Source organism: Orussus abietinus, unplaced genomic scaffold (genome assembly GCF_000612105.2).
Source record: "Orussus abietinus isolate OABI.00-Male unplaced genomic scaffold, Oabi_2.0 scaffold246, whole genome shotgun sequence".
NCBI lineage: Eukaryota > Metazoa > Arthropoda > Insecta > Hymenoptera > Orussidae > Orussus > Orussus abietinus.
Genome location: NW_019394446.1, coordinates 95,915 through 117,264, shown reverse-complemented (window position 1 = coordinate 117,264; position 21,350 = coordinate 95,915). Strand labels below are relative to the sequence as shown.

The following is a 21,350-nucleotide window of genomic DNA, read 5'->3' as shown; positions in this document are numbered from 1 at the left end:
AGTGGAAGGGGGGTAAACTCAAAAGCACTACATGTGCATTATGTACGTACAAAGATCGGACCCAGGGTTGGATAGGGATAATTCGTCACGTAATATACGTATTTTCTACGTGTATATTACCACGTATAATACGTTTATAATTTTCTACGCGAGCGCGAAGTACATTACACCCCTTTATTTCTAAATAGAAAATGATAAATCCCGTTAAAAATGTAATATCAAACATGATTAAGTCGAAAGAATTTTGAACACAAGGGCCAAATTATTTATTCCTTAAAAATACTGACGGGCTTACGTGTAAGCTAAAAGACGTTTATAACCTGGCGGATACATGTATCACGTAGCTGCGGCATCCGCTATATTGCAACCGTAAAATTCTAAACAATTTTAAGCATACGCGTCGAATTAATGTATTATTCCTCAAAAGTATTTACGTGTTTATATGTGTGTTAACCTCTTCACCTACAATATCGTGGAGGGACGTGGTATATCAATCGGGTCAAACGTGTGAGACGTGGAATGTCAATCGGGCCAAACGAAAACAAAACGTATGAGAGACGCGTGAGACTTTGAACGTTCAGCCAAACCGTGAATGGCCCGATGTATGACCGACATTTTTCTTTATTTATGGCACGCGCCATTGGAATTTAAATCGTAAGGCAAGGGATTAAAAGTCATTTATAACATAGCAGATGCCGTATGTATCGCACATCCGCGGCATCCTCCATATTGGAAACGTAATTTACTGGTTTTCTACGATTTTCTACGGTACGCCACGTGGTTTACGTAATGTACGTCAAAAACTTTTAAAAACGCAAAATTACCCAACCCTGACCAGAGTTTAGACCATATATGTGTGGACTATATTGCTCTGCAGTGGAAGGGGTAAATGAATATACCACACGAGACGACTCTCACTCACACACGGTTAAAGCCATTCCGCTTATTAAGGTGAAGTGAAGCCCCCTTCAAATCAGTCGATTCGAATACAACACTTTTTTTTAAGGGTATTAGACCAAACTATCCGAAACTTTAACACATCACTCCTGATCATCTAAGAATTGTCCTGACACATTTAAAATTTAGATTTTTGTATACAATTTTTTAACTTAGCCTAGACTAAAACCAAAATGGCGTCGAGCTTTCACATTTCAATCAATATACAATTATCGAAGGCTATGATATGAGAAACGAAAGGGTCAGAACAATTTTACGACAATTTAGAACACTCTGGTAATTGATAAACTCGCATTTGAACGGGATAAAGGCAAGAAAAGTGTTATATGCGCTTCTATGTCAAAACGATGGTAATACGAGGTCTCGGAGTGAAAATTTAATTGACCTGGTAATCACAGATGGCGCAGGGGGTCCCTCTGCAGTCAATTTGGGCCCCAGAAAGCATGAATCCAGAGGATTTCTGGAGTTATATTCAATTTCTTTATAATTATTGCATGAAAACGACAGATGGAGTATGCCGTTTGGTACAATACCCGATATAATTCGACACAGCTGTCGATATAAAAACGAATGTCGACAACGTAGGCATTTAGAAAAATCTTCTTTATCGACGTCGATCAAGTTCCTCGACGTGTTTCACTTCGCCTTAAACATTTGAAAGTGAGAGGTCCAATGCGAGATATAGGTATACATGATCTAAGGTCGAAATCAGCTGACGCGAAGGTCACGTGGTAAATGCCTCCCGATAAAATCAGCTGATCGGAGAGACCACGTGGTCACAATCTTACAGCGATCGAAGGCATTCGGACTACTTAATATTTAAGTGAATACTGAAATTTAGTTGAACGTTCGTCATCGAACCTTCGGTAGCACTATATTTATCGATAAGAACGTATCGCAGGCGCAGAACAACTCGATTTGTTTACTATAATCCTGATATCATAAGGTGCTATTAAGCATTTACAAGCGTCGAGAATTTGGTCACTGCTACACTTCGGTGCAGATGCATACGTGTGTCCTAAAAAACATATATGAATATATTTCAAATACAGAAAACAAAGATATGCCTTGAGACGTTAGAATTAAAAATAAAAATCCATTACTTCAGAAAAAAACAAAATTGTACAGCTGTTTCAACCTCATTGAAAGTAATATAACGAAACTATGAATCTCAGTTGTAGACACAGCAGTGGCCAAAACCTCGAAAATATTACCAAGACGGAACAGTTCTACGATCGTATCATCCAACAGTGTCCGGTATGAAAGAAGGCTCGAAAACTGACCCACGGAGTAAAATCGAGGGGGAATAAACACGCCATATCCACCTGGCTTTCAATTCTTTTTTTATTCTTGGTACTGTAAATCGTGACATACATCGCTATAGGTGTGCACGCTAGAATCTGCATAAAATGCTGCACACGGCACGGAAACGGGAAAACTAAATAACCGACTTGCCCAGACCGACTACGGATTCCGATTATTACATTAATCTCGAAATGTTCCGCGGACCGACGAATCGTTAAGGGTGAAAAATCAAAATCCGGCGGCGCCGCCGAACGTATCCGAAGGATATCCCCCGCGAGTTCCGAGTTACGCAACGTTCGCTTTTTTTTTTTGTTTTCCGGTGTAACAAGGGTCTGCACAAGCTACGGATTATATCAAAGAAACAGAAAATTCATTTAATCGTTACAAACCGGAGCTGTAGAAAACTGCCCGCGGAACTTGTCAAGCCCCGGTCGAAGAACGATCGGCCGATCTCGGATCACGTGAGTCGTGTCAATCGACCACCTGACCCTCCGTCACTCAGCTGATCCGGGGAGTCACGTGATCGCCACCCATGGAGCGCATACAAATATAAGAGACAAAAATGGTACTCGAAGAGTGCTCAACGGAAGCGATCCGCAGCGCCATCTAGGGCGTACTTTAGCCTGCGGTATCATATCTGGACACCTTCGGTAACATTCAAAATCTCGAAAGTTGCGTTAATTTATCTTCGCTACGCGGCGATTCTATACATTAAACCCATCCAAGTATTGACCGCGCCTAATGTTGTTCAACTTTGATGATCGGACGAGAACCAGCGCTTTCAATACGAGTTATAATCGTTGATCAAAAAGATATCTTCCACCTGTAAACATTCCTGGTTCTTACCGCTCAGGTTTACAACGTGTAGCATTTATCACATCTCTAGTGATGCCACAAATAGAACAAATTTCTCATTGAAAGTAAGGAATCAATTCCTTCATATTTTTCATTTACGTTATCGCTTAAATTTCGCTCGATTCGCAGTGCGCATACTTCCGGAAAGGCTTGGCAGGGGAAGATTATTCTTTTTGTTTAATCGTCTCCGAACCCTCGAAATGTACCATAATACACCTCCTCGATTTCTGTAAGCTCCAGGGTCGAAACCAGGCGACCGCCGACCGGGGCCGCTGCCCGGGCCATTCCATTTGATCCTTGGAATGAATACTGAAAGTTCACGAGAGTACCTTCTCTCTCTCGGGCGTCCCGCCCGAACACCCGAAGATCCGAATCGACTCTTTTGTCGACGCTTTCTAAGCCACGAGTTCCGGGATCGGAAAGATCCCGCGCACCGCGTCGTCCTCGCGGCGGGGCGGCACGCTCTCGCACATACACACATACTCTCTTCCGCCGTATCTCTGATACCTTCTCTACAGGTACTCGACGGTCCTACCAATCCACGTACACATAACACATTTAATCCCAGGGTAAAAACGCGCGCAGCCCCGAGGAAGAGACTCGCGATTTGCTAAAAACACATTCTCTCGGGAGAGGAATCGAGAATTCCACCGCGGACTTTTCCTTCGCCCTCGGAGGGATGCACGCTTCTCCCTTTCCCATCCTTCTTTTTTTTTCTTTCTTTTTTGTTTTGTACTTGATCGGTCGCAAATCCTCGCCAGCATCCAGTTGCGGAGGAGGCGATTCCTCGCTCCTTTTTGTCACCGAAACACGCGGGGCTGGTGTATTTAATACTCGGCCGTGCTTTCGTTCTTCCCCCTCTGTGCGCGCGCGCGTGGATAGAAGAGAGCTCCCGGGGCAGGATATTAAATAGAAAAAGAGAGAGAGAAAAGGAAGGGACACAACGGCGTGGATGATCCTTGGTTACTGTCCGACTCGGGTCGCGCGCCTTTTTTGCGTTTTTCTTCTTTTCTTTTCTTCTTTCTTCATTTCCTACGGATGGCGAGTCGGATCCGGACCCCAGGGGGTCGCGTTTCGCGCGATACCACGACCATCGGCAGCGAGTACTCCGCCGAATCAACTGTAGTTGTTATAGCTGTTGCGTCCAGTGTCGAAGCGCTTGTGCACGCCGGCGAAGGAGTTCTCCCTACCGCGTCCACCGCCATAGCCCCAACGGTCTGGAAAAGCGAGCAACGAAATTAGGACGCGCTCTTTTCTCTTGGAACCATTTTCTCGGAAGAGAAATAGCGCGATGGCCCTGCATCTTCTCAAGATCCACCTACATTTCCACATTTCTGCTGTACGCGAATTAAGGTGAAGTGAAACCCCCTTCAAATCAGTCGATTCGAATACAACACTTTTTTTTAAGGGTATTAGACCAAACTGTCCGAAACTTTGACACATCACTCCTGATCATCTAAGAATTGTCCTGACACATTTAAAATTTAGATTTTTGCATACAATTTTTTAACTTAGCCCAGACTAAAACCAAAATGACGTCGAGCTTTCACATTTCAATCAATATACAATTATCGAAGGCTATGATATGAGAAACGAAAGGGTCAGAACAATTTTACGACAATTTAGAACACTCTGGTAATCGATAAACTCGCATTTGAACGGGATAAAGGCAAAAAAAGTGTTGTATGCGCTTCTATGCCAAAACGATGGTAATACGAGGTCTCGGAGTGAAAATTTAATTGACCTGGTAATCACAGATGGCGCAGGGGGTCCCTCTGCAGTCAATTTGGGCCCCGGAAAGCATGAATCCAGAGGATTTCTGGAGTTATATTCAATTTCTTTATAATTATTGTACGAAAGCGACAAGTGGAGTATGCCACTTGGTACAATACCCAATATAATTCGACACAGCTATCGATATAAAAACGAACGTCGACAACGTAGGCATTTAGAAAAATCTTCTTTATCGACGTCGATCTAGTTCCTCGACGTGTTTCACTTCACCTTAAGGTGATAACGAAAGGCGCTGAGAAATTCATTCGACGTCGATAAATTAAAATTCATCTATACCCTTTTTGTTGGTAACGTCATTTTGAATACTCAAATGGTAATATAAACTGGCGCGTCACGTTACCAACATTTATATTTATGTTGAAGTCTTTTACAGTCTACGTTGATAATTATATGAACCGAAGCGTTCCATATGACATTTTCAGCAAAGTAATAATGAAGAGATCAATGTAAAACTGTCGAAATTCCGTGAATTTATTATTCTAACCATTGTTTAAGACTAACGTCGCCATCTATGATATCCAGCTGCAACTATATTTTCGCTCTACAGACACGTGTTAGCCCCGAGACAAGCCAACAATCTCTTGCAATCGTTGGTGAAAGTATTTTCCATATTTTCACAACTGACTCTGTAATATTCTATTTCTACGGTATTCTGAATTGTTCGAAGTAGGTGATGAAACTCTTAATTTTCGATTACAAATCTCCAAGAAGCGTAAAACATCGAAAACGTGCACGTACCACGCCATGCGGGTCTAGTCAATGATAATTAAATCAATTTTTGATGAAAAATGAAAATTCGTGAGTTTCAAGACCTACTTTAGGGCCTCTATATTCACGTGGTGAATTTTGAAACGAATCGGTACATCCAATTCGGGGAATACATTCACAAACAATTAGAGTTCCTGATATATATAGACTGAATTTGACATCACCTTGAGGGGGCTAATAAGTTGCGAAATTATTGATTAAAGTGGGCTTAATCTTTCAGATACTACGGATGATCATCGTCAACCGTTAAAATTTTCCACTGATTCATCACTCTAATTGAATTTTTTTTTTACTATGCATCTTTCTTTTCTCTATTTGTCTTTTTGACTATGGTGAACGCGTTTGTCGCGATCGATCCGTAGAGCGGAAACATACCGAGAAAAGGCATGATCATATCGAAAGGATTAAAAAGTGAATAAAAAGTCATAAAAAATACATTCTACGAGACTACATTATTTCGCGTTCTACAGAAAATTTGCGTTAAAAATAGTGCATCGTACAGAAGGGCGTAAATATCATTTTTAGAGGTGTAAATTTTGCCACTCACGCGAGACAAAAGTACCTTACCGCGATATGCACGATAACTTTTGTCCGACTCTTTTTGAAAACGAGGCCTTCAAAAGCACGTAGAGCAGTAATTTTATAAAGTATAAGATGCAGATTTCGGCTTCAGATGCGAGATGGTAGCACATTGCCATCGCTTATCGAATGTAAAGTTTTTGTGTATTCACTCGCAAAGAGCGCATGTGCAGTCGTCACCGGCCTGAAAATGGCTGCGCTTTACATCTGCTTCACATGCATCCAAAATTTGTCTTCAGAGAGAGTCGGGCAAAGACGTTCAATAACTCAAAATGGAGAATTTATAGAGGCTGAAAGATTATGATTTTATTATCAAAGTGTACCCGATTCCAGGAGAATGGCAAGTCGGTAACAGAAAGTTAAGGTAATTTTAGAAAGTAAAACAGATTATTTAAGGTGAAGTGAAATCCCCCTCTCAAATCAGTCGATTCGAATAACACTTTTTTTAAAGCGTATTAGACCGGACTGTCTGAAACGTTGATACAGGACTTGTGAGCATCTAGGAAATATTCTGACACTTTCAAAATTTGAATTTCTGAAAAAAAAAATACCTGTTGACTAACCCTTGACCAGAACCAAAATGGCGTCGAGCTCTCATAATTTCGACCAATACATTTATTGAAGGCTGTGATATAAAAAACGATAGTGTCGGAACAATAATTTAGAACACTTTAGTAATCGAGAAACTCGCATTTGAACGGAATAAAGGCAAAAAAAGTGTCTTATGCGCTTCTGTGCTAAAACGATGGTAACACAAAGTCTCAGAGAGGAAATTTAGTTGGCACTGAAATCACAGATAGCGCAGGGTGGCACTCTGGCAGTCAATTACAGTATCGAAAATCATGAATCCATGGTGATTTCTCAAGGTTTACATCGATCTCAATATAATTATAGCACAGAAACGACATCTGGACTGTACCAGTCTGTACAATCAATACGTGAGAAAAACGTTAATATACGTACAACTGTCGCAACGAAGATTATTATCCCAATTACATGAATCTTTTTTTTACCGACGTAGATTAAAGTTCTCGATAGGTTTCACGTCACCTTAACCATTTAAGGTGAAGTGAAACACGTTGAGGAACTTGATCGACGTTGATAAAGAAGATTTTTCTAAATGCCTACGTTGTCGACGTTCGTTTTTATATCGACAGCTGTGTCGAATTATATTGGGTATTGTACCAAATGGCATACTCCACCTGTCGTTTTCGTACAATAATTATAAAGAAATTGAATATAACTCTAGAAGTCCTCTGGATTCATGCTTTCTGGGGCTCAAATTGACTGCAGAGGAACCCCCTGCGCCATCTGTGATTAGTAGGTCAATTAAATTTTCACTCCGAGACCTCATATTACCATCGTTTTGGCATAGAACTTTTTCTACACTCTACACTTTTTTTGCCTTTATCTCGTTCAAATTCGAGTTTATCGATTACCAGAGTGTTCTAAATTGTCGTAATATTATCCTGACCATTTCGTTTCTCATATCAGAGCCTTTTATAATTGTAGATTGATCGAAATATGAGAGCTTAACGCCATTTTGGTTTTGGTCTGGGTTAAGTTAAACAATTTAAAAAAAAATCCAAATATTTAATGTGTCAGGATAACTCTTAGATGATCACGAGTCATGTTTCAAAATTTCGGATAGTTTGGTTCAATACCCTTAAAAAAAGTGTTGTATTCGAATCGACTGATTTGAAGGGGGTTTCACTTCACCTTAACCATTTAACATTAGTATGTCCGTCTAAATGTCAGAAACGAGGGAAAAGCGTAACGATACGCTTCTTCTTCGATGAATACTTACTACGTCCACCGTAGCCGCCACCACCACCCCTCGCAGCCAGTTCGGAGAGTTTCGGGTTGACAACCTGGTTAGCCTCTTGGAGAACGTTAATGAGATCCTTAGCCTGTCGGCTGTTCTGCGGCGTGAAAAATGCGTAGCTGGTGCCAGTGCTCTGGCATCGCCCAGTCCTACCAATCCTGTGGATGTAGTCCTCCGACGATGAGGGATAGTCGAAGTTGATAACGTACTTGACATCGTCGACGTCTAAGAGAAGAATTCTGTTATAGCACATGTTCCATCATATCGTTCAGGTGTTAATTTTTCAAATGGCCCTCAATGAATCGATACCCCTCCCCAAGTCCAGAAACCTGGATCGTGGAGGTCAAGGAATGCAATGAGAGCCAAAAGTATTTCATTAACCAACAGGAGTATTTTAAAAAGCTTTCAACGCTTGTTCTGTCATGTCCGACATATAACAATAAAGAATTCATCTTGTCGGCGTTGATCCTCCCTCTTTTCGGAACACGGAACAGGAGAATCGACAGACAATTTCATTTACAAAGGGACTTGTTTGCGAAATGTCTATACACAGACATTATTCGCAAATAATTCGCAAGATTAAATAAAAGAGAACCAAAGAATCAGAAGAAATGTCATAGCAAACAGTGGTACAAAAATCGAAGTTAACCCCCTTCGGTGACAGCGAAACCATCCGAGATGTTTTCGCAAGGCCTCGACAAGGTTCTTGGTCTCGTATTGTATCTCCTAATCTCTTACGTCAAAACGACCCTGCAAACCGCCGTAATTTGAACTTCCTACCCAGACATGGCGCAAAGTGGATATCGAATTTGGCTGCCTGCAAATGTGACCGAACTTAACCCAATCGCGTATTCTTTGCACATCCCGTTAACGAAACTTTTCCTCCTTGTAAATCCGGTTAGAGTAAGTGATAAACGACAACAAAACAAAAGAAGTAGCATGACCAACTATCACTTCCACATAAAACTAACCCTATATTTCCTTATCAAGTTAGTCAACGGTGACACTAGCGGCTCTTGCGAAAGAAACCAATACTTTAAAATTTTTACGAATGGCTGTCAAAAAATACTTACATGATAATCACAAACCATTTAACCTCCATGATACTTATTAGTAATAAGTTTATTAAATTAGTAATAAGTATCGTTAAGTAAACATCTTCCAAATATTAATAAATAAAAGCGACACGCGCCGACTTTTGCATCTGTACCACATCTGGCACATTCTAATCGCCGCCATGTTGCATAATCGAGTTACACAATTTTTCCGCAAGGATCGCTAGTGTCACCGTCGGTTAATTTGGCAAGAAACACGGGATCAGAATGATCTGGAAAAATCCCCTTTAGTGGGAGTTCCCAGGGTTGGATAGGTATAATACGTTACGTAATATACGTGATTTTTTACGCGTACATAACAACGTATATCTTTCTAATTATCTACGCAAGCGCGAAGTATGTTACATTCTTTTATTTCTAAATAGAAAATGATAAATCCAGTTAGAAATTTGATACTAAACAGGGTTAAGTCGAAAGAATTTTAAACGTGAGCGCTAAGTTATTTATTCCTTAAAAATACTGACGTGGTTACGTATTAGATAAAAAACGTTTATAACCTGGCGGATACATATAATACATCTGCGGCATCCACCATATTGGAAACGTAAAATTCTAAACAATTTTGAGAATAAACATTGAATTATTTTATTATTCCTCAAAAGTATTTACGTGATATATGTGTTAAAAGACGTTTATAACATAGCGGAAACCGTATATATCCGCACATCTGCGATACCCTCCATATTGGAAACGTAATTTATTGTTTTTCTACTATTTTTTTACAGTAAACCACGTAGTTTACGTAATATATGTCAACCTCAAAAAACGTGAAATTATCCAACCATGAGACCTCCCTATGCTACTTTATTCCGCCTAGATACACGGGTTAACCGGTAAATCTCGATCGACATAACCTCCAACCCTGACATCCCTCCGAGTTAATACCGCCCCTGAAGCGTGACAATTTCCTCCCTTTTACAGGCGCCATGAAAACACTAATACAAACCCTGGTAGCGTTCCAAACTCTGTATCGAGAGGGTCGCTAGTGTCAAATCGGTCCTACAGTGAGATCTCGTCCCCATCGAGTAGCGATAGTAGCAAAGTCAATGACTGACCAGTTGTCTCTCGCACCGGCTGTGGTAAGTTGACTATGGAGTTGACGTTGGTTACTCGGTGTAGCACACGACGTGTCACCGGAGTGTCACGTGCTAACCGGAGTCGAATATATCTCCCTTAGCCAACCAGCACGAAGGACGATCATCACACCCTTGCACCACACAGTCGACGAAACTTGCCAAGGATTCGGACAGTCCGTCGACAAGATACATGAGGTACATGTGGTACACAGGTGAGTACGCAGAGGCACATTAGGTTATATGCTTCGCTTGACATTTCTTTCCTAGACACGTGTACTGCATATATATATATATAAATATATATACATTTTTTGCGTTTCCACGTTCGTGTTTTGTTTTCGTTTCTCTAGGCACACGACACTTCCTCAAGTCAAGTAATATCGCTTGCATATATCATCTCTTTTCTAGAACACAGCGGAGTGAGTGAGCGATGGCCTCTCAGCATTTTACTACGACTGGACTCTACGCTCATTGCACACTCAACACCAGACTGTGCACCATGTGCCTCTGAAACAAAGGACAACCAGACTGATTAACATAAATTACAAGATGCCCACACTTAAGATCGCTAAAGATTAAGCCCTCGCAGAGACTCCCCGGGGAGCCTTTGCGAATCGACCGGAGAGACAGAACGGAAAGTCGAAGGATCACAGTTCTCAATCGTTCAGCACAAGCCCTTCGCATGAGGGATCTTGGCGTCTTATAGACTGCATTAGATTGCTTTATATATATAATACAATTTGTTGTTAGTAGTTTAATTCAAAGTGGCATTAGTTGGTTCGATAGTTGGGATAAGTCGATGTATTTCTCTGTCCATGATAGAAATGTCAGTAACTATAAGTGTAATAGTTAGTTAATTTATTGTCTTGATATTATTCCGTTAGGTTCGTCAAATAATTTCTTATTTCAAGTAAGTTTTCTTCAAACGAATCCTTGGTACTTAAAACATTATAAACGTAATTACTTTACTTTATGAAATCAAGACCCTTGGCAGTGGCATTGGCCTGTTTATGTATTACCGTTAACAAACTTCGTTCTTGTTAATCGTTTTAGGTCTTTGTGAATTCAGTTTTGAAGAATAATTGCAATGTCATGTAAATCGTAGAATTCAAGATCGTTTATGTTCGTCTGCTGTGAGTTGGTCTCCCGGCATTAGCAAAACTTATTATTTAAGTGAGTCAACTTAAAACTAAGGAAGTACTACTATAATACTATGAAAGACTGAATTAAATTGCCATCGATTATTAATCCTTGAGCTGGTACGTACATGTGTATATTGATGCACTCCTTATTTTGATAATTAAATATTCCGGGTCAATCCCAAAATTGTTGTTAATTTGCTAAACTAATTACATTCAACATTCCTTTCAGTAACTTATTTTATATTCAAGTTAACAAATATTTAAACAAATTGCTTGAGTACCATCTTATTTCATTTTTGTTCAAATAAATCAGTGCATCATACAATTTGGATCAATGCAATTTTCCAGCGTACTGAATACAATGGGTGCATTCAGAGGGAAAAACAGTTATGGATGAGTTGGGAACATGTTGCGATTTTCTGCTGAAAATGGCGATCAGAATGGTCTGATCAGTAAATATGTTGAGTAAACGTACCCATTCAGCAGATGAGCGCTAACCGATCACTCAACAGTTGTCTCCTCTGAATGCACCATCATTTTTAATAACAAAAAAAAAATGTTAAGAATTCAGTAATGCCAGATCGGCCATATTGAATTTTGACATCAGAGACAAGGAAAACGCATAATATTCCTAATCGATATTTGGCTACAATTTTGATTGCATAAACACTTTCTGATTAAGGTGATGTGAAAGTGGCGTCAAACAGTTCTCAATCACGGAACTTTTCTCCGAACTGAGTGTACCAAATCGATTCAAACTTTACAATATAAATGTGGAGGGTACAAGTAAGGTCCTGAAACTCATATTTCAATTTGTTAAAAATTTGTTCCAAGGTATTTTTACAATGTTATAAAAAATAAAATGTCATGAATGTCAAGACCTTCCTTACAGCCTCCACATTCACGTTGAAAAGTTTGAAACAATTCAGCACAGCCAGTTCAGAGAAAAGTTTTATAATCGATTGACTGTACGGATGCCACTTTGACATCCCCTTAACAAATAAAACTATGCACTTTGATATTATTTCATTCAATTTTCCTTTTGACCATTCAGTAAACATCAAATTCACTACAGTCGTAACGAATAATTGTAATCACATCGAATTTCTCGATTATGTTTATTATGATTGTTGTTTACCCAACCGTAATTCTCTAACTTAAATCAACTTTATAGAAACTAAATTAAACGTTTAAATAATTTCAAGCAAGTGTATGAAAAATAAAAAACCTAGCAGAATTCAGGACTGCGGGCTCAGTTTTCGTATAAGTGGGGGGGGGGGGGAATGAAGGAAAATGAACGGAGTGACTCAGTTCTTCGAACCAACAAACTAATGCCTTCTATTGCACAGGCTGCAAGCTTATGCGAAGTTTGAGAATGTTCAAGGTCCCGAAATTGCAGGCTTCGGAGTTAAGCCGAAAGGTAGCATGGTCACCTTTTCCTGCTGGGAGTACTTCGACTGCAAGAATACACCTTTTTCCTTACGAAAGGCCTCAACCAGCACTTGCAGTGAGTGTCATTTATCGTAACACTTCAAAGTACACTGAAACCTCAGTTTACCGAAGCCCTTACGCAGAGGCACAACTGCTTATGCAAAGTTCAGACCACTACGATAACCAGTTCTATCCTTTGGCTTGATAGAGGTGCATCGAAACGATTAGATCTTCCACATTTATTTACCAAGCAAGTAAAAGTATATAAAAATAAATAATCTACTTTAATCCCCAGGTCTCGATGAGGTCTTTTCGAAGTCCTCACCCAGCATTCGCAACACTTTCTCATCACAGAGGTTTCAATGCATCAAAAAGCCTCTTGCACAGAGTATCGTGACAGCGAACATCAAGATTGGACATCGTGAAACCGTTCGTGCTCTGGAAACTTATGGTTTTTATCCTTCGCAGTAACAGTGGTGTATCAAATCGAATGGATGTTCCGTACCGATTGAACGTATGGAGAAAGAAAAAAGGAATTAACGTATTTGGCTCTTGGATTTCCACTAGTGAGGCATCACCTTCATATTACCAGTCTGTGCTACATCGCCACTCATCCTAAGTCCCCTGACCTGGCCCAGTCGAACCCCCGACACGTCACCTGGCCTTCGATCTTTCATCGTACCAAACTAAACTTTGCGAGTATGCACTGAAACCTAACCCTGTTTCTGTAGACAACTTACCCAGTCCACGAGCAGCAACGTCTGTTGCTACAAGAATCGAACCTTTCTTGTTCCTAAACTCTGTAACAGAAAAATTACAACACAATTAAAATCCTTTATCCCTTCAGTAATTCATTTATAATATAGTTAAATTAAATGTTAAATATCTGGAAAGGAATTTAAGCTAAGCATGCACTTTATAAACGCTATTTTATTAATTAACCCTTTACTGACACAATTGATTTAACAGTCTACTATATCGATAGCTCATAGATAAGCAGTTAAACGATTAATTCAATAAATAATACCCTCTTTTTTCCAGTGGTTATTTTCTCTTATTGGTCCATACGAACAAAATGCATAGAGTTTAACATTGATTGAAACAAATCTTCAGTTAAAAACAGGTACATAGTTGGTGTGTAATCTCGACTTGGAGGTTATAAGACTCTCCGATGGAGAATTCTCGTATCATGAGAAAAACTAGAATTAGCTATTATGTGTAAAACTGAATTTATTACAGAACTATTAAATCTGTGAAGGAAAGGAGACCAAAAGAAATCCTCTACCTCTGAGAACATGATCACGTTCCTGTTGCGATTTGTCCCCGTGCATACACACTGCGGGCCAACCATAGCGACGAATGTTCCTCGTGATGTTTTCTACTTTCTTCTTGGTTTCCACAAAAATGATCGTTTTTCCTCCGTCTTCGTTAACGTTACCGATCTCCTGCAGAAGGTTACCCAATCTGCAAATAGGAAAGAAAACGTACAGGTTAATAAACGGTTTATCCATTCAAATGTTAAAGCATTTGTTCTAGAACAGTCAGATCTTCTTAGAGAAAAGTGTATAGTCAAAATCACAAAGTATCATAAAGAACATATCATCATAAGTATTGAAAATTAAAAAAATTTTTAAATCCAAATTTTTTTAGCTTATCTCAGCTTAAGAAACAAATTATTCGACCTTTCGATGTATGCTTATTGTTTTGCTATAACTTGATGTACTCAAAAATTATTATGGAACATTGTAAAATAGTTGTAGGCACAAATAATCTAGCAATTTAGAGAACTCTAAACCTTGATCAAACAGCATTTATGGATACCTTCCAATATATAAACACAATTGGATTAGAATACACTGTTTTTGTTTAGTTTTGTTTAACATAACAGCTTTGTTTTAATAATTATGGAGTCAGCATTGAATCTTTTCCTATCATAGATTAAAAATACCTCACTTATAATAATTTGAATTTACTTTAAATTAAGCCCCTTAACTGAAAAAAGGGCATTTCTTTAAATTTAAACCATTGCCAATGAACGGTCCCTATAAATTTCAGTTCATAAAAATTAAAAAAAAGCGTCATATCAGGATAAGTTAACTTACTTGGATTCCTTCTCGTTTTCTTGGCAAACATCGACGATCTGAAGAATATTGTGATTGGCAGCAAGGCTGAGAGAACCAATATTGAGCTGGGTGTAGTTGGTAAGATATTCTTCAGCAAGATTCCTAACCTCCTTAGGCCAAGTGGCGGACCACATGAGCACTTGTCTGTCTGGTCTGATCTGCTCAATGATCTTTCTGATCTGTGGCTCGAATCCCATGTCTAGCATGCGGTCCGCCTCGTCAAGGACCAAGTAGGTGCACCTACGGAGATTCGTGGTGCCTCTTTCGAGGAAGTCGATGAGTCTGCCCGGAGTAGCAATGCAAATCTCCACGCCACGTTCCAGATCTCGAGCCTGCGAGGCCTTGGGGGCCCCACCAAAGATGCAGGTGTTCCTAACATAAGACAGCGATCCAAAGTCATTGGCCACGGTCTGGATCTGCTGCGCCAGCTCCCTGGTGGGAGCGAGCACCAGGGCTATCGGGCCATCTCCTCGGTTGAGAGGCTGCTGGCTGTTGATGTGCACGATCGCTGGTAGAATGTAGCCCAAGGTCTTTCCTGAGCCAGTCTGGGCGATGCCCACCATGTTCTGCCCCGACATGGCGATCGGCCAACCCTGGGCCTGAATGGCAGTGGGCTCTGAAAAGCCCTGCTTGCGAATGCCCTGCATCACATAGTCGGGGAAGTTGCCCTCCTCGAAGAACTGGATTGGGTTGGGAACCTTTTCGCCCTTCAGGGTGATTTGCTTCTCCTCTCGGTAGATGTCCACCTCCCTAGGATGACGGGTCTGGACGTTCGGGTGGGGCACGTAGAAGTCCTTCTTGAAGGGCTTCAAGTTCTCGTACTCCCAGTTGGGCTTGCGAAGGTTGCTACCTACTCCGACTCCGTTGCCTCCTCGCATGTTACGACCTGGTCCTCCACCTCCGCCACCCATAGTGCCTCGGTTGCCGAACCGTCCTGCTCCTCCACCACCTCCCCCAAAGCCATTCCTCTGACCACTGATTCCTCGACTTCCTCCATTACGGTAACCACCGGACGAAACACCGTAAGTCCTGAAAATAGAGTGAAAGCTTTTCGTTAAAATTTGCACGTTTACTTTCTGACTCGAGCATTTAACTTCGAGGAATGCTTCAAATGAATTTTGTAGTGAACTTTGAGGATGGAATCCAGACATAATGTGTGTGGACACCGAAGGCATTAGTTCACAGATCTTTTTAATCTACCTCCCACAAGCATTTATGCTCTGCCGAGATTCTAGGCACAGGCATGCCAAAATGAGAGGGGTTCGATCGGTATTTTGTTGACTTATTTTATTGAACACAAAAAGTGACTTCATTAATGAAGAACATTGCATCTGCCAATGTTTTATATGGCCTCTTTCAGATGAGTTAGACCAAGGATATCGAGCAAAACGTTTCGAGTGCAAGCAGCGCCCAAGGCTTGGAATGTATACTTTGCTCGTAACAAGTCATTATCAAACTCAAACTTAAAAGTGCAATTTAAATACTGGAATTGAAAAATGGAACACAACACTTTGTTGCATTAAGGTTCTTATAATCATCTACATCTAATTTTGGTAAGATTTTTTTAATAGTAGTAACATTATTTAAACGCATAATTTAGTACGGTAAATCAAGTAAAAAAACAAATTACATGAAATTGGAAAGAATTCATGAAAACACATTTTTTTTTTATCCCAAGCTTAACAGCACTGCTTACAAATACGCTATACCCTTCTTAAAATGCAAGAAACGAGCACACTTGCTGGCATAACTGTTACTAAAGGGGATTCATATCTACTGATGGTGTTAAAATACCCGTTTTTCTGACAGATACAGACAAAAAATGAAACAGAAATTGTAAATACAGTTTGTTATTATCCATACTTTTAGGTACATATTATCACTTTATGTTAAAATTGTTTTGAAATTTTAAAACCATTTTCTAAGCTTTGTTGTGAGGTATCTCAAGTTTTAGTCTGCATTGTTCACTTTGTATACAAGTTGATAGAATACATAACTACAGTGGCTACTAACAATTGTGTAGAAGCATAATTATCCAGAATTACACTTATCTATGAAGATTTTTTCCCCAAATTTTCCATACTTTAACACGTTGACTGCCGCGCGCATTTTATTTGACTGGTATGTCACCCAAATATGGGTGACGTGGCAATCAACGTGTTAATAATAAGATTTTTTATAACTATTGAATGGTATCGGAAATTAATGAAAAAAATTATTTCTGAACAAGTACTCATCATGATCCTTCCAAAGACAGAATACTCTGGAATAATCCGTCTGCTTGAAATTTTTTACAAACTTCTGACATACTCCAAAGTATGGTTCTTTACAATGGAGCATAACTCAGTGTTTTATATAAGATAATAAATAATGATATTAATACGTATCTGAAAGTTTTCTGGGTACGTATGGGCCTGGTATGGTTATAATAACGTGCTTAAATTGTATTTAACCCTTTGCGGTCGCATTTTCCCAAGATCAAAAGAAATTTGGTGGCTGAGAGTAGACATACGACCGCAAAGGATTAAATGTAGTTTAATGTTTCCTGCATTTGTTTAAAAAATGGGTAGTTTTAACACCATTAATAGATACGATGCCACCTTAAATGAAATTCATTGATATTAGTGTCACAATTCAAACGTTTCTACAAGCTGTAATACACTATGCTTAGGTTGTATAATACATGGGGGGCAAACTGTGCGCTCAAGTACAATGAATAAAATTAATGAAATTTGATTGACACAGAAAAATGTGAAATAAGAAAGAAAGAAACTATTTAAAAGCATAGCCTATGATTCCAACGTTTTTAAGTTAGGCTACCTGGTGCAAATAGGAGCTTTCTCATGATGCAGTGGTACGCAAGAAACGAGCTTTGCCCACCCCTGTATTACAAGAAAACACAATCTGAACTTTAATACTAACCGACGCAAAGCCCCAAGTACACCTGTAAGTGGGCGCAGCCTTGAAATGGAAATAAATCTCAACTATTATCACTCGCCTATGATCGCTTGCGATGGTTAGAGTACCGAGAAGCCTTAGTCATAGCCCTCAAGGTATCCTCGTAACAAAGAAAATTAGTTATCCATGTAAACTTCCTGAATTCTTAAAATAAAAACCTTGATATCTCTGGATTGAAATTTAGGAGAAAACCAATTCAATATGAAGAATGACTACTCTGACAGAATAATATTACCGACTTGGTATATTCTTTTAACAATTGATACTATACACGAGGCTTCAAAGAATTTTTAAATAAACTGAAATATCAACACCAAAGGTAGCATCAATTGGATGTTTCTTGACATCTGCGGATTAAAAAATACATAGACAATCAATATTTAACAGCGAAAGAAACGTTTTGAGGATTCTTCTATTTTACCATCGGGGCTATATGTAATATGTTGTGACAATAAGTATTTGTACATAAGCTTATAATTTTCTTGATAAAAAAATATGAAATGTCAGTATGATGTGCAATGTATATTAAATCAAACGTTAAAGCATAGTATATAGGCATTAGTTACTTTTAATCACTACCAATAACATTTCTATGAAATGAAAGATTAATGCATAATCTTTCAGAAAAGGCTATATGAACTATTTGTTCTACAAGTTGAGAAATTATTAATAACTTGTAACTTGTATAAAAGCACTGAACTGTTGTAATTGAACTTTGATTTAAAAAAAGCATTGCGCCTTACAACTTTCTTAAAACAAAACACATCACTATGAGACTGGAATACATTATAGCACAGCAGACTATGGTATAATACGAGCTGAAAGTTAAAACCTTGAATGCTGGTTTTATACGATACTCTCAAGGAAAGCAGCTAGTAATTTTCAGTACAATAATCAGTGACTGCTCAATCAGATAGTCTTCCCTTCCAAAAAAAAAAAAGCAAACTTTCTCAACATTCACATTAGTAATAGTTTACACAGAATATCTCGGCAATGTTTATATCTTTAAATATCACAGTCACACACCTTTATGATTCTATCCAATTTTCTTAAAAGCCTTTATCAAATAGCAAACTGATTCTATTTCTAATTTTTATACTTCTTTAGTTCCTAAATGTTTCCAAACCCACATCAGTTATCCATGTATGTACACTAAATTCTTAGTAAATATTTTGTTTTCCTCAATATTCACTCACTCAAAAGAACCATTTAAACATTTTTAAACCCTTTACATTTGTAATCTTTAAATATTTGTTACATATTATGTATATTTAAAAACCGATTGCTAATCGTACGTACACATTTCATGAAAACGTTCAACAAATAATAAATTACTTTAAGCCTGAATAATTTCTGTTTCTAAAACTATATGAAAATAAATACAAGTTCAATTACAATTAGTAACAATATTTCTACACGTATGCCTAATACTTGGCATATCGATAAAGAACCAAACAGTTAATCTACCTACATCTCTCCCAATTTTTTATAAAATGCACTATTAGAGATGATAGACTATATTATTTATAATTTCATCCCCTCATATCTACTTAAGAACATACAATACTAAATTATTTGTACTAGATATAGTGTACCATATCAATGATACATGTGTTTATTAATGATGCAATCACATGTACTCAAGCACAATTACTACAAAGGAAAAGAGTAATCAAATGCTAAAACATTTTTTCACTAGAAATTCCTACTCAATACACTCCAAATGTTACAATTTCATGTTTAAACTACATTATTTAATAGTATATTCACCTGTTATAATCATTCATATCCCTACTAAATGTTTTTAAACATTTTAATCCGTTTTAAGTAAAAAAAGGAAACTAACTACACGTTATCTTGTAACATTTATCCTATTTATCTACATTTGCTAACTGCTGTATCTTGACATTTATTTGTCTTAATTTTCTTGAAACAAAAAGGAAATTAAATATGCATTATTATGCAATCCAACAATTAACCATTTTTAGTTAATCATGTTTCCCAAATACTTTACATTTTTAAATGCATTGTAACGAATGAACTCCACTGCATTATTAAAAATCGAAGATAATGGAAACAAAGAATATAATAATTCGTATAACGTTTTGCACAATTCGTATGCGAAACGTTTCGTCCCAGATTCGCGAAAGCGGAAAATTCCATTGCACATCGCGCGTGCAGATTACATGAGCGGGCACGAGCGACAAGTGCTCGAATGGTCGACAAAAGTAACAACGAAGGGAAGCCCCGTTAATAAATGTTGAAAACCCTCGCGTTGCTAGGCCGGGCTAGTAAAATCCGCAGCAGCGTCAAGAAACGGGCGCGGGTCAATAAACCGAGGCACGCGCAGAAGAGGCATCTAGAATCGACTAGAAACGACGGCCAAGGACAAAGATGGCGGCCTTCCAGCAATTGCGCTCGCCAAAGGACAAAGGGTACCGTTATTTCACGAAAAACACTCGAAATCGAGAAAATTAACACGTGCCTCGCTTCAAAATCCACACGCGGCAGCTAGAGATAAATAATTCCGTGATACTTACATGGTTGGTTCTGCTTGAAATGCTTTCCCGATCCCTAAATGATCTTTCCAACAAGTCTTGCTTGCGTCTGCCAATTCAGCGGCTAAAGGTCTCTAAAACGTAACAAGACGAGACAAGTAAGGCGACAGCTTCACTGCGAGGATGGCGAGACGCTTTTCGAAGGATATTTCGCAAATTTCTGGGATATTTGAGGAGCGACGCGCAGCGTGACTTACCTCTGCCGCTGTTAGGGACGGAAAGGCCGAGTCGCGGAGATGCCGGATGTGACTCACCAAACGTCACCCGGATTTGCGATAGTGGGGGGCCAGGGGCTGCGTAGTGACCTCTGGTTGGCGCTCTGCGCAGGAGTAATGATTTTACAAGACGGTGAATGGGAAGGAGCGCTCGGGAGACTGAGATCTGAAAATGGCGGCAAGTTGGGCGACTGTTCTTCGCAAGCCATCAATTTCCTCGGCGTAAATTACAATCACTGATATGTACATATAGTAAACTGGAATGCTTGCCACGCTTAAACGTAAACGGCAAATTTTTTTCAAAGAGAAGTAGATTTAGATGCATTGCATCCTTGTCTCACGCAGTTTAGTAACCATTTATGTGAGAAAGATGAAACGATGGGAGACCTTCATACTATTCCACTTCCACGTTAACCAATCCGTGCGCACCGTTTCTACACTGGATTCCATCGATGGTTTCCTCCTGTCCGCACTGCCCTCTCCGGCCGCGCAGCGTACCAGCGGCGGGAGCAGCGCGGAAATCGAATCGCTCGAGGGGCAGAATGGGTTTCCTAAAGAAATAAATATTTAACAATTAATGAAAATTATTTTAGTATTATTGTGGAGCGTCCTTGACCCACCTAACGTAGTTTTTGTTAAATGATAATTT

At 39.1% G+C, this 21,350-nt stretch overlaps 1 protein-coding gene and 1 non-coding gene across 3 annotated transcripts; both read right to left on the bottom strand.

The window, feature by feature from the left end:
- Positions 1-2,279: 2,279 nt before the first annotated feature.
- LOC105696015 (ATP-dependent RNA helicase p62) lies at positions 2,280-20,762 on the bottom strand. Of its 2 annotated transcripts, XM_012418136.2 has the most exons (8): positions 20,684-20,762; positions 20,469-20,560; positions 17,893-17,931; positions 14,950-15,999; positions 14,133-14,311; positions 13,588-13,647; positions 8,066-8,308; positions 2,280-4,334 (listed from the first exon to the last, which is right to left on the bottom strand). In XM_012418136.2, coding segments are annotated over exons 2-8 (1,674 nt in total). In that variant the 5' UTR covers positions 20,471-20,560; positions 20,684-20,762; the 3' UTR covers positions 2,280-4,233. The 2 variants fall into 2 exon arrangements, with proteins under 2 accessions (XP_012273559.1, XP_012273560.1); XM_012418137.2 differs by lacking the exon at positions 17,893-17,931.
- LOC111673969 lies at positions 16,087-16,229 on the bottom strand. Its single transcript, XR_002762189.1, has one exon. It is a non-coding gene; the product is annotated as a small nucleolar RNA SNORA57 (small nucleolar RNA).
- Positions 20,763-21,350: the final 588 nt, after the last annotated feature.

Excerpts from the sequence above, each read along its gene's own strand:
- LOC105696015 (XM_012418136.2), bottom strand. Across the intron at positions 13,648-14,132 it reads ACGTGATCATGTTCTCAGAG|AGTTTAGGAACAAGAAAGGT; the intron begins GTAGAGGATTTC and ends TTTCTGTTACAG. Across the intron at positions 4,335-8,065 it reads TGGCGGCTACGGTGGACGTA|ACCGTTGGGGCTATGGCGGT; the intron begins GTAAGTATTCAT and ends TCGCTTTTCCAG.